This window comes from Kogia breviceps, chromosome 3, assembly GCF_026419965.1.
Source record: "Kogia breviceps isolate mKogBre1 chromosome 3, mKogBre1 haplotype 1, whole genome shotgun sequence".
NCBI classification, from domain to species: Eukaryota; Metazoa; Chordata; class Mammalia; order Artiodactyla; family Physeteridae; genus Kogia; species Kogia breviceps.
Genome location: NC_081312.1, coordinates 151435266 through 151447913, shown reverse-complemented (window position 1 = coordinate 151447913; position 12648 = coordinate 151435266). Strand labels below are relative to the sequence as shown.

Genomic DNA, 12648 nt, shown 5'->3' with positions numbered 1-12648 from the left:
TAGGAAAATTTTACATACAACACACTGGATCTATTTATTGCAATAGTCCTTTATTTTTCTTCTAATCATTTGTGTAATTTCCTAGTTCCATTTATTATGGTATGATGTAAATAAATAATGTGTGGAGGATTTCAAGGATGCCTATTTCTAAGCATCCTGTGTTCCAAAATATCTTCTTGGCCCTAGAAATTAAAGAATCTTGGAAAGGGATCATTTAATGGCCCCCAAACCAGGTTGTGCCTCAAAAATCACTTAAGGAACATCATAAACAATTAGATTCCCTGCCCTCTACACCTCCTGGACACAGGCTCCCAGACCATGATTTTTTTTCAGCTGCCAAGGAAAATATGATGCAGCCTCCTTGTTGCTGGCCACAAACCATTCAGCCTGCCCATTTTATAGGGGGGGAAATTGAAAATCCAGAGAGGTGAAGTGATAAAGCACATGTTCTGCGTATTAGAAGGGTTAGTTTATTATATACTCCAGACTTTTCATTTTGAGAATTTTCAAACCCCAGAAAGGTTCAGTGAATAGAACAATAAACACCCATATACCTTTCACCTAGTTTCACCTGTATTTAACATTTTGCCACATCAGCTTCCCCTCTCTATAGCTTGCTTACTCTTCTGTCTGTGTTTTTCCCCTCCCTCCCTGAAGACTTCATGGAGTGAGGCAGGGCTGTTGTGAAGTGGTGAAAATCAGGTCCACCTAACCCAGCTTGCAGAGTTGGCACCTGTGTCCTTTTGAAATGTCCCCATCATTCTTTGAGCATTTCTTGACTTTGTGGCACAAGATGTTTCTGGTTCAGTTTGTGCTTTTCCCTTACTGGGCTTGGAATTAGCTATTTCTCCAAGCATCCCTGGTTCCTTTTAATAAAGAATGGTATTTAGAAACCAAAATTTAGGCACCAGATGTGCTCAGTGCCACAGAATCATTTTTGTTTCAGGCCTTCTAAGCAGACAGAGCTAGGTTCTCACTTCTTTTTTAATGGCTGTGTGGTATTCCATTGTATAGATAAATATAACTATGCTTAATCAATTCTCTATTAATAGACATTTACATTGTTCCCAGTTATTTTAAAAAGTTCTGCCCCAAATAACCTTCTGTACATATGTCATTTTGCAAATGTAGGCGTGGTTTTTTTGTTCGTTTTTGTTTTTTGTTGTTGTTGTTTTGCGGTACACAGGCCTCTCACTGTTGTGGCCTCTCCCGTTGCGGAGCACAGGCTCCGGACACGCAGGCTCAGCAGCCATGGCACATGGGCCCAGCCGCTCTGTGGCATGTGGGATCTTCCTGGACCAGGGCACGAACCCGTGTCCCCTGCATCGGCAGGCGGACTCTCAACCACTGCACCACCAGGGAAGCCCTGTAGGCATGTTTTTGAAGATAAATTTCTAGAAATGTAATTGCTGGGTTAAGGTTTTTGTGCAGTTGTGATTTTGATAGATATTTCAGTTGCCAGCCATAGGGATTATTACCTTTTACACAGCTACCAGCTTTTCTGCCCCAGTTCTTGAGACCCTTCCCTTGAGAGTCCCAGATACCATTCTCATTCATCTGTGTTCTTCCCTTGCTTACTCTTCTTACCGTTTCTCGCCTTGATTATCCCAACAGCCTTCTGACATCTGTTTCTTTTTCCTTACTCCCATTCCTCTGTAACTGCTATGCTGGCTTAAATGCTTTTAAAAATTTCGTATTCTAAAATATTTTTATTTTTTCTCTGCACAGCCAAGGGGCTTAGAGTGACTCCCTTGGGATTCAGTACAGTTCCCTCAGGCTGGCGTTAGAAGCCCTCACACTTACTTTAGGTGCTTAGGTTCTGAGAGGGACATAGAAGGATTCAGACACTGTCAAATTCATCATGTGTTCTCAAATGTATAATTTAAATCAAAGACAAAAGCAATTTAGTAATGTTTCCCTGTTTTGCAGAGATACTGCTTAGGTGAATCCTAGCATTTATTTGCCATTTTAGAATTGGTTTGTTACTTATGCTTGTGTATGGGAAGTTTGTTTTCTGACCTCATATCCTTGAGTTACCAACAAAGATTCATAGTAGATAGTTACCTTTAGAAAGTGACATAATGTGATTTTTACAGGGTCTCCAAAAAGCCTAGGGAAATGAAAGGAAAGAAAAGCAAAAAGATTTCTCTAAAATACACGGCAGCAAGACTACATGAAAAAGGAGTTCTTCTGGAAATTGAGGACCTGCAAGCGAATCAGTGAGTATTTGCTTTTTAACTTTGTTTTATATATTGATTTTTTTATTTCTTCATTTGTCATATCTTTATCTTATTGACTTTATTTCTGTTATCTGGATAATCATTTTTATATTTTATGTGTGTTTATAATTGATTAATTAAAATAAGTAATTAATTAATTATGTGCAGAATTTGGCCTAATACTCAGAGTTAATTTGCCTGTCATAGAAGGGAGGTATTTCTTTTCCTTGTTTGTGGAACATTTGTCTCAGGACATCCTACTTTTCCTCTTTAAAGCAGGAAGCCATTCCTTCCATTTTTTTTTTTTTTTCTGTGCCCAAACCAAGGATAAATAAAGAATAACAAGAAGAGGAGTGTACTTTATTCCAATTGAGGCATGAACCAGGGGCTTACCCTCATCTTCTTTCCTGGGAAGCACCAGCTTGCTTTACATGTGGTTCATGGACCTGACCTGACCTGACCCTCCTCCCTCAGGTCCTGGCCCAGCTGCCATCAACAAGCATTTTATTGAGTACCTGCTCAGTCAACCCTGTGATCTCAGGCAGCTGAGATTTCTGTTAAAATAAAAAAATAAGCATAAAGAAAAAGAAAAAACACCTATAATCCAACAAGCCAAAGACAGCCACTGAAATCATTTTAGTATATTTTCTTCTGTGTCTCTATTCACATAAAGATTATCTGTGATTACTTACTTACCTTCTTACATTTTTTTAACATAAATTGGGATGATACTGTTTATAGTCATGTATCCAGCTTTTTCCTCATAACATTGTGAGCATTTTTCACATAGTTTGAAAGTATCCTTTTTAATGACCACATAATATTCCATATTATAGTTTTAATTTAACCATTTACCTATTGTAGAACATTTTAAGTTGATTTTACTTTTTACATTATTACAAATGTGATAACACCTTTATATGTAAATCTTTGATTCTACCTCAGATTATTATTTTTTGTATGATAGATGCCTAATAATGTAATTTTTGGTCAGAGTATAAAAATATTTTTGTATTGTAAAAAACACAAAACATAAAATTTACCATCTTAACTATTTTAAGTGTACAGTTCAGTGGTGTTAAGTATATTCACATTGTTGTGCAATCCAGAACCTTTTCATCTTACAAAACTGAAACTGTACCCATTAAATAACAACTCCCTATTTCCCCTTCCCCCCAGCCCCGGGCAACCAGCATTCTCTCTGTTTCTGTGAATTTGACTCCCTAGATGCCTCATATAAGTGGGATCATACAATACTTGTCTTTTTGTGTCTGGCTTACTTCACTTAGCATGATGTCCTCAGGGTTCATGCATGTTGTAACCTGTGACAGATTTCCTTCCTTTTCAAGGCTGAATAGTTTTCCACTTTGTACATGTACTACATTTTGCTTATTCATTCATCCATTGATGGACATTTGGGTTCCTTCCACTTTCTGCTATTATGAATAATGTTACAATGAACATGGAAGTGTAAATATCTCTTTGAGACCTTGCTTTCAATTCTTTCTGATGCATACCCAGAAGTGGGATTGCTGGATCATATGATAATTCTATTTTTAATTTTTTTAGGAACTGCCATACTGTTTTCCATAGCAGTTGAAAAAAATTTTTAATTCATATATATTGCAAAGTATTTTCTAGCAATGTCTAAAATGTATATGAAAGTGCTTACTTACCTCACTACTTCTTTGCCATCATTGAGTAATAAAACAGTTTTGATATTTTTGAATTAATAGATAAAAAGGTAGCATTTTAAAATTTTGCACTTTTTAGAATCCTGGTTGAATTTTTTAGTGTGTGTTTATTTGTTTTTTAATATTTATTTATTTTATTTATTTTTGGCTGTGTTGGGTCTTAGTTGCAGCATGCGGGATCTTTCGTTGCGGCACATGGGCTCTTCATTGCGACGTGAGGGCTTCTCTCTAGTAGCGGCATGGGGGCTTCTCTCTAGTGGTGGCATGCAGGTTTTCTTTCCCTAGTTGTGGCGCAGGGGCTCTAGAGCGCTTGGGCTCTGTAGTTTGCAGCACATGGGCTTGGTTGCCCTGCAGCATGTGGGATCTTAGTTCGCCTGCCAGGGATCGAATCTGCTGCATTGGAAGGTGGATTGTTTACCACTGGACCACCAGGGAAGTCCCTATGTGTGTGTGTTTAAACAGGGATTATTATCTATGTTTTCTTTGATCATTTTTTCAATTGGGGACCATGGTCTATTGGGGTTTTTTTTTTAGTTGACTACTTTATGCCATTTTTCAAATCTGTTTTGTAATTTATTATCTCCTCCCTTCTTTTTTGTCATTATTTGCCACTACTGTTCAAGTGCCTACTGTTATATGACTCTTCTTTTTAATTTCCTACCATGGGCTTAGGAAACAGATGACAAACCAAACCGGTTAAAATAAAATTATTTATCACATAAAATAAACATCTTTATAAAGGATCTCCTATTGAGTAAAATGCATGTGTTTTAGTACATGGATTTTGTAACCTCTCATTTAGCTTCTTAGTGGCCCCCTTGCATCCTTCATGGTTCTCAGCTCTGTTCACAATAGATCAGTTTGTTCTGTAGTTGAGTTCTGGAAATCTGGGGTGACAAACTTTGATCACCTGGGGAACAGCATACTCCCACCTTCTGGTGCATTAAAACTTCTGGGCATGTAAGGTGTCCAGAGTGAGTGATACCCTAAATATTTTCAGTAATAGCAGTTTATATTTGGTGGTACTCAGTATGTTTATATCTGTAGCACCTACTCCTTCCAGAAAACCTCCTCTCTTGGTTCTTTTCATTCTGACCATCCCCATCCCACCCCCCCCCACCCCTGCCTTTTGTTTACTTACCTCTTCCAGTCCTCAGACACGCATGGATTCAAACATGCATCTTTTCCTCCTCCTTCTAGCCCAATTTCCTCTTTATTTTTTTTTAAAACATTTTACTTGCAGAACATAATTAGTTCTCTCTTACTTATTTACTTTTTTTTTTTTTTTTTTTTTTTGGCTGCATTGGGTCTTTGTTGCTGTGCGCGCCGGCTTTCTCTAGTTGTGGCAAGCAGGGCTACTCTTCATTGTGGTATGCGGGCTTCTCATTGCAGTGGCTTCTCTTGTTGCGGAGCACAGGCTCTAGGTGAGCGGGCTTCAGTAGTTGTGGCGCATGGGCTTAGGTGCTCCGCGACATGTGGGATCTTCCTGGACCAGGGCTCGAACCTATGTCCCCTACAAGCGGATTCTTAACCACTGCACCACCAGGGAAGCCCCCAATTTCCTCTTGATTCTCCTTTTATCATTAGGTTTCAGCAGTGGCCACATGGAAGGCCAACAGGATTCCTGACATCATCCCTTCAGAGGCCATTTGTGGCCTTCCTTAATGGTTCCTCTTCTAGGAGAAAGCAAGTGCTGCCAGGAGAGGCTGCTACCCTTCTCTGCAGATCCCAAAGTAGATGGTACTTAGAGTAGCAATCCCATGCTGCTTCACCTGCAGAAGTACTTTGCACCTTTATTTTGTATGCCTTTTCACTCTTGAAGACTTTATTCATCTCCTTTCTGCATTTCACAGAATATTTTTACATGAGAACACGGAAATCATACCCTTACGATGTTGTGTTTCAACAGGTTTAAAAATGTTATCTTTGAAATCAGTCCAACAGAAGAAGTTGGAGACTTTGAAGTGAAAGCCAAATTCATGGGAGTTCAGATGGAGACGTTTATGTTACATTATCAGGTGGGTTTGCACCAGGTAAAACGGAAAGCTCTGGGTGTGAGGTAGTTGTGTTCCTGTCAAGGTAGGAGAATGGATGAAAAGGAGACCCATGTGGGGAAAGCTGCCCTCAGTCAGCAGTGAGTGAGCTGAGGAGTTTTGTGTGTCTGATTTGGGCGGTACAGGCTGGAGAGCTTTTGCAGATGTGTAAATCTTCAGAAAGCATATCTGAAGCTTACACTTAAGGTTGCCACTAAATTGAGCTTATACCTTGGACTTGAACAAAATGCTTAGGTACATATCTTGACAGTAAAAAATTACAAACCTTCTCAGTAGCTTGAAATCTTACATATTTTTTTCCCTCTCATTTTGGCTTGATATAGGGGCTTAAAGGTGTACTTCTGACAAGATGTGTGTAAATTGCATCTTTGTACACTGAATCCCATTTTATTTATTTATATATTTTTTGAGGTTTTTTTTTTAAGAGAAAACAACTTTTTACTGGAATCTGACTTAATAAATAGGGATCACAGAACAAATAACAAACAACAGTGTGAGTTGTATCAGAATGAAAAAAGAAATGATGGACCTGGATTTCCAATCTGAAACTATTATGCAATATGTTTTTTTTTCTTGCCATGCCGCATGGCTTGTGGGATCTTAGTTCCCCAACCAGGGATCGAACCCGGGCCCTTGGCAGTTAAAGCGCAGAGTCTTAAGCACCAGACCACCAGGGAATTCCCCCGAATCCCATTTTAAATTCAAAAAGAATTCTGCAGTGAATCATTTTGTAACATAACTATCCCTAATTTTTATTTTGAAATCTCTCTTTTTTTTGCATTGAAAAATGTCAGGGCATCAGAAGGATTCCTAGGTAATGTCCAGCCTCTGTTAGTTTTATGAACACAGTGCTTCATTATTGGTACCCACACAGGTCTGCACCCTGTGAAGCTGGGCAGGGGCCTTTCTCTGAACGTGCATTTGGGCTCTTGCACACATTGATTTCCCTTAGATGGGGGCTCTCCCTCCCCACCCCTTATTCTTCCATCATTTATTGAGGACTTTCACGTTGTTACAATCCCTAAAGCTTACCCCACCAGCAAAGCCACAGTTTTTTTTTCTCCTTCACTTCCATAGCCTGTAGAGACAACCCCTGTTCACCACAGGCATTGACTTATTTTCCTCTTAACTTCCAAACTGCAGACTCCTTAAGGACAGGTAGTATTTCTTTGTTTGCTTCTCAGTGACCAGTAGACCCTCAAAACATGTTAACTGTACAGATGTGAAGTGATTTTGTGACGCACATAGCTAACTCAAGTCCTTACACAGAAAAGGTCCTATTTTTCCCTCAGTTTCACCAAGTTCATGTAGGCCGCCCAGTCTGCCTCAGGTAGTGTATTCCTCCATGCACAAATTCATTAAGTGCAGAATGACTGCCAGGTGCGAGGTATCATGTTAGGTGCAGGTGATGCACCAGGGTCCTCGTCCTCATAGAGCTGCTAAGATTTTTCCAAAAGATGGATTGGTTGAACTTTTGGGATCCCTTCAAGCCCTTTGACTCTTGCTTTCTCATCACCACTCCTCCAAAGTTTAGGTGTTTCAGATTTCCTCAGTTTATTCTGGACAGTGGAGGGTAGTGGGGAAAACAGGGGCTTTGCAGTCAGATCCACATTCACCGCATCCAGCTCTGTACTGTCGGGCAGGTCATTTAGCATCTCTGAGCCTCAGAAGCCTCATCTTTAAATCTGAGATAATCATACCTGGTAGGATTTTTGACAGGACTTAAAAAGACACTATCTAACGTGCTTCCACATTGTGGAACACATAGTAAACACGTAAAAACATTTAGTCCTCTCTTTCGCCCTGCATTCAGGGTATAAAAGTTTTGTCATTTGAAATAGAAATGAAGACTGTAGTAGATAGTGTTGAGACATTACTGGCCTTATCTTGTTTTCAATTGTTAGTATATTTCATCACGGTTTGAAGTGCCATCACCTTCTCCAAGTGACACATCCCTTAGACGAACTAGGCTGGGGGCAGGCAGTTCCATAGTTGGGGACTTGTTTCTCACCCCAGTTCATATCTGGCACACAAGGCATGCCTCATTCCTTCTGGATCCCTCCCTACATTGTGTCCTTCCTTTTCTTGTTCCACAGACCTGATTAACTGTCAGAATATTTTTTTGAACAGGACCTGCTGCAACTACAGTATGAAGGCGTTGCAGTCATGAAATTATTTGATAGAGCGAAGGTAAATGTCAACCTCCTGATCTTCCTTCTCAACAAAAAGTTCTACGGGAAGTAATTGATCATTTGCTGCCAGCCCAGAAGGATGAAGAAAGAAGTGCCTCTCGGCTACCTTTCTAGGGGTGCTCCTTTACTCATAGGAAGCAAACACCCAGCCCACACCATTGCCTCAACCTGATACACCCCCAGTGCCACGTGTTTAACTCCTCCTGCTCAATGGACATTTGTTGCCCCTTGTTCATAGGGAAATTGTATTTCAGGCTTAGTCTGACCCTTCTTATTCCTTCATTTTCTTCTGTCCCTTAGGAGAAAGAGTGGGAACTCCCCTGAAATCTCTCATGTTGTTACAGTCTTAGAGGTTGCATTACTATATTGTAAGCTTTCGTGTTTGTTTCAATTAGCAATAGGGATGGTGGGATTTGAATTCTTGTTCTTTAGAAGTGGAAGCCATTAGCACCAGTAACATACATACATATAAGACACATAATTAAAATGTCAGGTTATCCATAGTTATTAGGTTGTCATTTAAAAGTAAAGTTCCTTATATTTCTGTCCCATCAGTAAAATGGAAGGATACAGGGAGTCATTGGTTCTCTTCCATTCTGTTTTCCTTTATGGGCGGGAGCTAATAGAAGTCACTGTTCTATGTTCAAAGGAAGCATTTCTAGAAAGAGAGGGATATTGTTTTAAGTTTCACCATTAAATTTGGGCAGTTTTGTTAGTGTAACTCTCTCCTCAGTGGATGGGAGAGTCCCACTGATAAAATTAAGCTATTTAGGTAATTTCGGAATGGTCTGAGCGCCTTCTCATTTGTGTTGGTGCAGAGATTGACTAGATTCAGGCAGACAGTCCACTCTGTCCCTGTGGCAAAGGAATGGGTAGGCCCTAGCATAGAATGTAATTGTTTTCAAAACTATTTTATATCTTGAGTGTCTTATTAAAGTGTAGATTTATTTCTTAAAATGTGGGTGATAGGAATTTTAAAGATTTATATAATGCTTCAAAAGCCTTTAGAATACTGTAAGAAAACGGTTTTTTTAAATTGGCTTATCTGTATATCTGAACTCTTAAAACTTTCTTATAGCTAAAACACTAGGATTTATCTGCAGGGTTGCAGAGAGATAATCTTGCCTTAAATAGACTGAAACAAAAACAAACAAAACCAGCCAACTGATGTTATACTTGATATTAAAATCTATTTTTCCCTATTTCTTTTTCTTTTCTCTTGCTGCCCACACTGTGCCTTTATTTTATGAACTCCAGTTTTTTTAATTTAGTCACAAACAATCCAATTCTAAACATTGAACTTAAGAAGCTTTCATTCTTAGATTAAGTCATATACTTTTTAAAAAAATCTTTTTATTCAGGAAAATATATTGAAATCATGCTACTGAGCCTCTATTTTCTGTGATGTTTTGGTTCAGTATTCTTTTATCGTAAAACATAAACTAACATTTAAAAATTTCCTGATGTATATTTAAAGCCAATAAACTGTTTCATTAATAACAAATCATGTTATGTGTCCCAATTAAAAATGTTAGTGTTGGAAATGTGGTTTTCATGATAGACTGTTTACTCAGTCAGGTCCACGGGTGCAAATGTAATAGTTGTAGGAGTCTACACACTCCAGGCAGCCCACAGGCAGGTGAAGAGGTGAGGTGTGGAGTGCCACGGAAGGAGTCTCCACTACCTTGACCTTGTTTTTTGTTGTATTTTGGAAGACAATTTTTTAGTAAGTATTTTCCTCAGATTAAAAGAAGATATCATTATTAGTAGCATTGCCTCAAAAACTGGGACCAACCAAATTGTCCATCCTTTTACCTTAAAAGATGATACTCATCCCAAATGCATGTCATGCCCCAAAGGCCACGTGTATGACAGACAATGAGCAAAGTTCACAACTCCTTTAACAAAATATGATGTTTCAATTATTTGTAAGGATATAGTTCCCTTGACACAACTTCTAATGCAAAATAGCACAAAACACACTTCAAGAATCTTGATGGTAACTATGTAGAATTAACTGTGTTAACAGCCTTGAGGATGCCCAGAGGAGCTCGTCATGGCATTGAAACCTTGTAGCTCTTATTAATTTTAATTTATTAGCTATAGCAGTCTCTGTCTCAACTCTCTCCTTCTTTGATGTTCTCTTCAACCAGCCATCGTGACATTTACCATGAATTTCCTCCCTCAAGAATTTGGACTGCCCATCACATTGTTGCTGCACACAATTGCCTTTGTATCTTTGTATGAAATAAAAGGCCATTTGTTCGTTTTTGTGTTTATTTTTCTCAGTGTCATTGTTAGCAGTTCCTGCAAAACAGTGTTAACTAGAGTGAGATTTAATAATTGAAAACCACAACAAAAACAACCCCTTCATAGTCTTTTTGAACGAACAAACGCAAGTCAGCTATCTCAAAGCAATTTTTAACTCATGAGTTTAGCCTTTTTAAATGTAAAATGCTTGAAGTAGCCTCCACATAAAAAGAACTGGGGGGGGGGGGAGGTGGAGAACTAACATAATGTCACTTAGTTCTTTTTTTTTTAATAATCCAAAATTGTTTTTGATCATTATTGGTGGACACTTCAATGTCAGCTAATGGCTGGAAGTTTCAAATTACAGCAGCATTAAATGTTTTATGACAGTAGCACCCTAGGTCATAGTGTGTCCCTCAGGGGACTTCTATGCTTACATACAAGTCACCAGAAAAGACTAGGGGAAGTTGGATATGGAAAAGTAAACAGCAGCAAAAGGGAGGAAAAATGGTCTCCTTTTTGTTTCCTTTTAAGTACGGGCACCCCGGGGGCACCCTTACTTAACATACAAATTCATATGGAAGCATCCTGTTGTGTTTTTGTTTTGTTTTTATTTTTTTGGCTGCGTTGGGTCTTCGTTGCTACGCGTGGGCTTTCTCTAGTTGCAGCGAGCAGGGGCTTTCTGCGGAGCACGGGCTCCAGGTGCACGGGCTTCAGTAGTTGTGGCATGCGGGCTATAGAGTGCAGGCTCAGTAGTTGTGGTGCGTGGGCTTAGTTGCTTGCGGCATGTGGGATCTTCACGGACCAGGGATCAAACCCATGTCCCCTGCATTGGGAGGTGGATTCTTAACCACTGCGCCACCAGGGAAGTCCCATCCTGTTGTGTTTTTAAACTGTGGCCAGGCTATATTGGAAAATCAGTGACAATTTGAAACAAGGGGGGAAATGGAATAATTCTAAAGTAAACGTAAGTGCAAAATTGGAGGTGATGGTTTGTGTGGGTGGCTGGGGATCCCACAGGCCTCTGAGGAAGAGTGATGTGGTAAGAACCTGGGCTTTCCTGGCAGTGGGCCCTTCTGGAAGTTACCCCTTCGGAGCCTGTTTCCTCATTCCGAAATGGGGAGATGCCATCGAGTACATGTGTTACTGAAACCTGAAATACGCGATAACAACATGCTCTACATTGTCCTGCAAAGAAATCGAGGGAGTTAGGAAGGTGCTTATCTAGTATAACGATGTTAAGTAAGGAGACCAGGACGAGAGGAAAATAAGAGGAGGAAGGTGGATAGCACCTGGGGTGATGCTTGGGAGAGAGTGGCCACCGTGAGGCCTCGCAGAAAGGAGCTGGGGCGCCTCAGTGGTGCTGCAGACACCGTGTAAACCTGTGTAAACTGAAGAGAATCTGAGAAGACTACACCCCTCCACACATTTTAAATTTGGCATCCAAATTTTTTGTTTAAATTGTATAGTGTGTAATTGCCAACATATTGTGAATTTCCAGGTAAAAATTACCTCACTCTTAAAGATGTCCAATGGAACCCCCTATTTTATTTTTTAATACTTGTGTGTTACTATGATTAATTGCAGATAGCACCCCACTGTGTATGAGGAGAAACTCCTCAGTAGAACACTGCAATGGAACCCCCTATTTTAAAAGGCACATGAACAAAGCCCTTCGTCAGTTGGAAACGACATCTTTTTTTCTCTTTAAAACTTGTGTCTATTCCACTTCCCTCAGAATTTTATTCTAATGTAATATTTTTAAGCTTAAGTCTGTCTTTTGACCATCCTGTCATGTGTAATAAAAATTAAAATATTTTATTTCCTGTGACCATAAGGCTGTTAACTCAGTCCAGAAAAATACTTTGCATCATAATTATTGCTAATGCATTTTTAATCAAAGTAATCATATATTATCTTGACAAAGAAGTCTAAGACGTTTGAAATGCATTTCTTAATTAAAATTCTTAAAGTGAAGGTTTAAAAACATGGATAAGTATTATTACTTGCTATAATGAGATAGGGCTCATGACTAATTCTTTTCCTATTTTTCACTTTTATAAATGTAAGCTTTGAGAACCTTTGCTCTCATAAGTATATGGAATGGAAGGTGTTTTGTGATAACGTCACCCATTTCTTAGGACTCCTTAGTTATAGCTCCCAAATCTCAATGAATTATAATAAAAAATTATCACATGATTAGCATGATTAGGTCCTCTAGTTTTGTTGAAAGCCAAAA

General features: G+C 39.2%; 1 protein-coding gene across 1 annotated transcript in view; it reads left to right on the top strand.

The window, feature by feature from the left end:
• The window catches only part of IQGAP1 (IQ motif containing GTPase activating protein 1), a 104752-nt gene extending 94324 nt beyond the window's left edge, over positions 1-10428 (top strand). The window contains exons 36-38 of the mRNA XM_059057250.2: positions 2097-2219; positions 5823-5931; positions 8098-10428. Coding sequence (XP_058913233.1) covers positions 2097-2219; positions 5823-5931; positions 8098-8211 — 346 coding nt within the window. The 3' untranslated portion in view covers positions 8212-10428. The remainder of the gene's footprint in view (positions 1-2096; positions 2220-5822; positions 5932-8097) is intronic.
• Positions 10429-12648: the final 2220 nt, after the last annotated feature.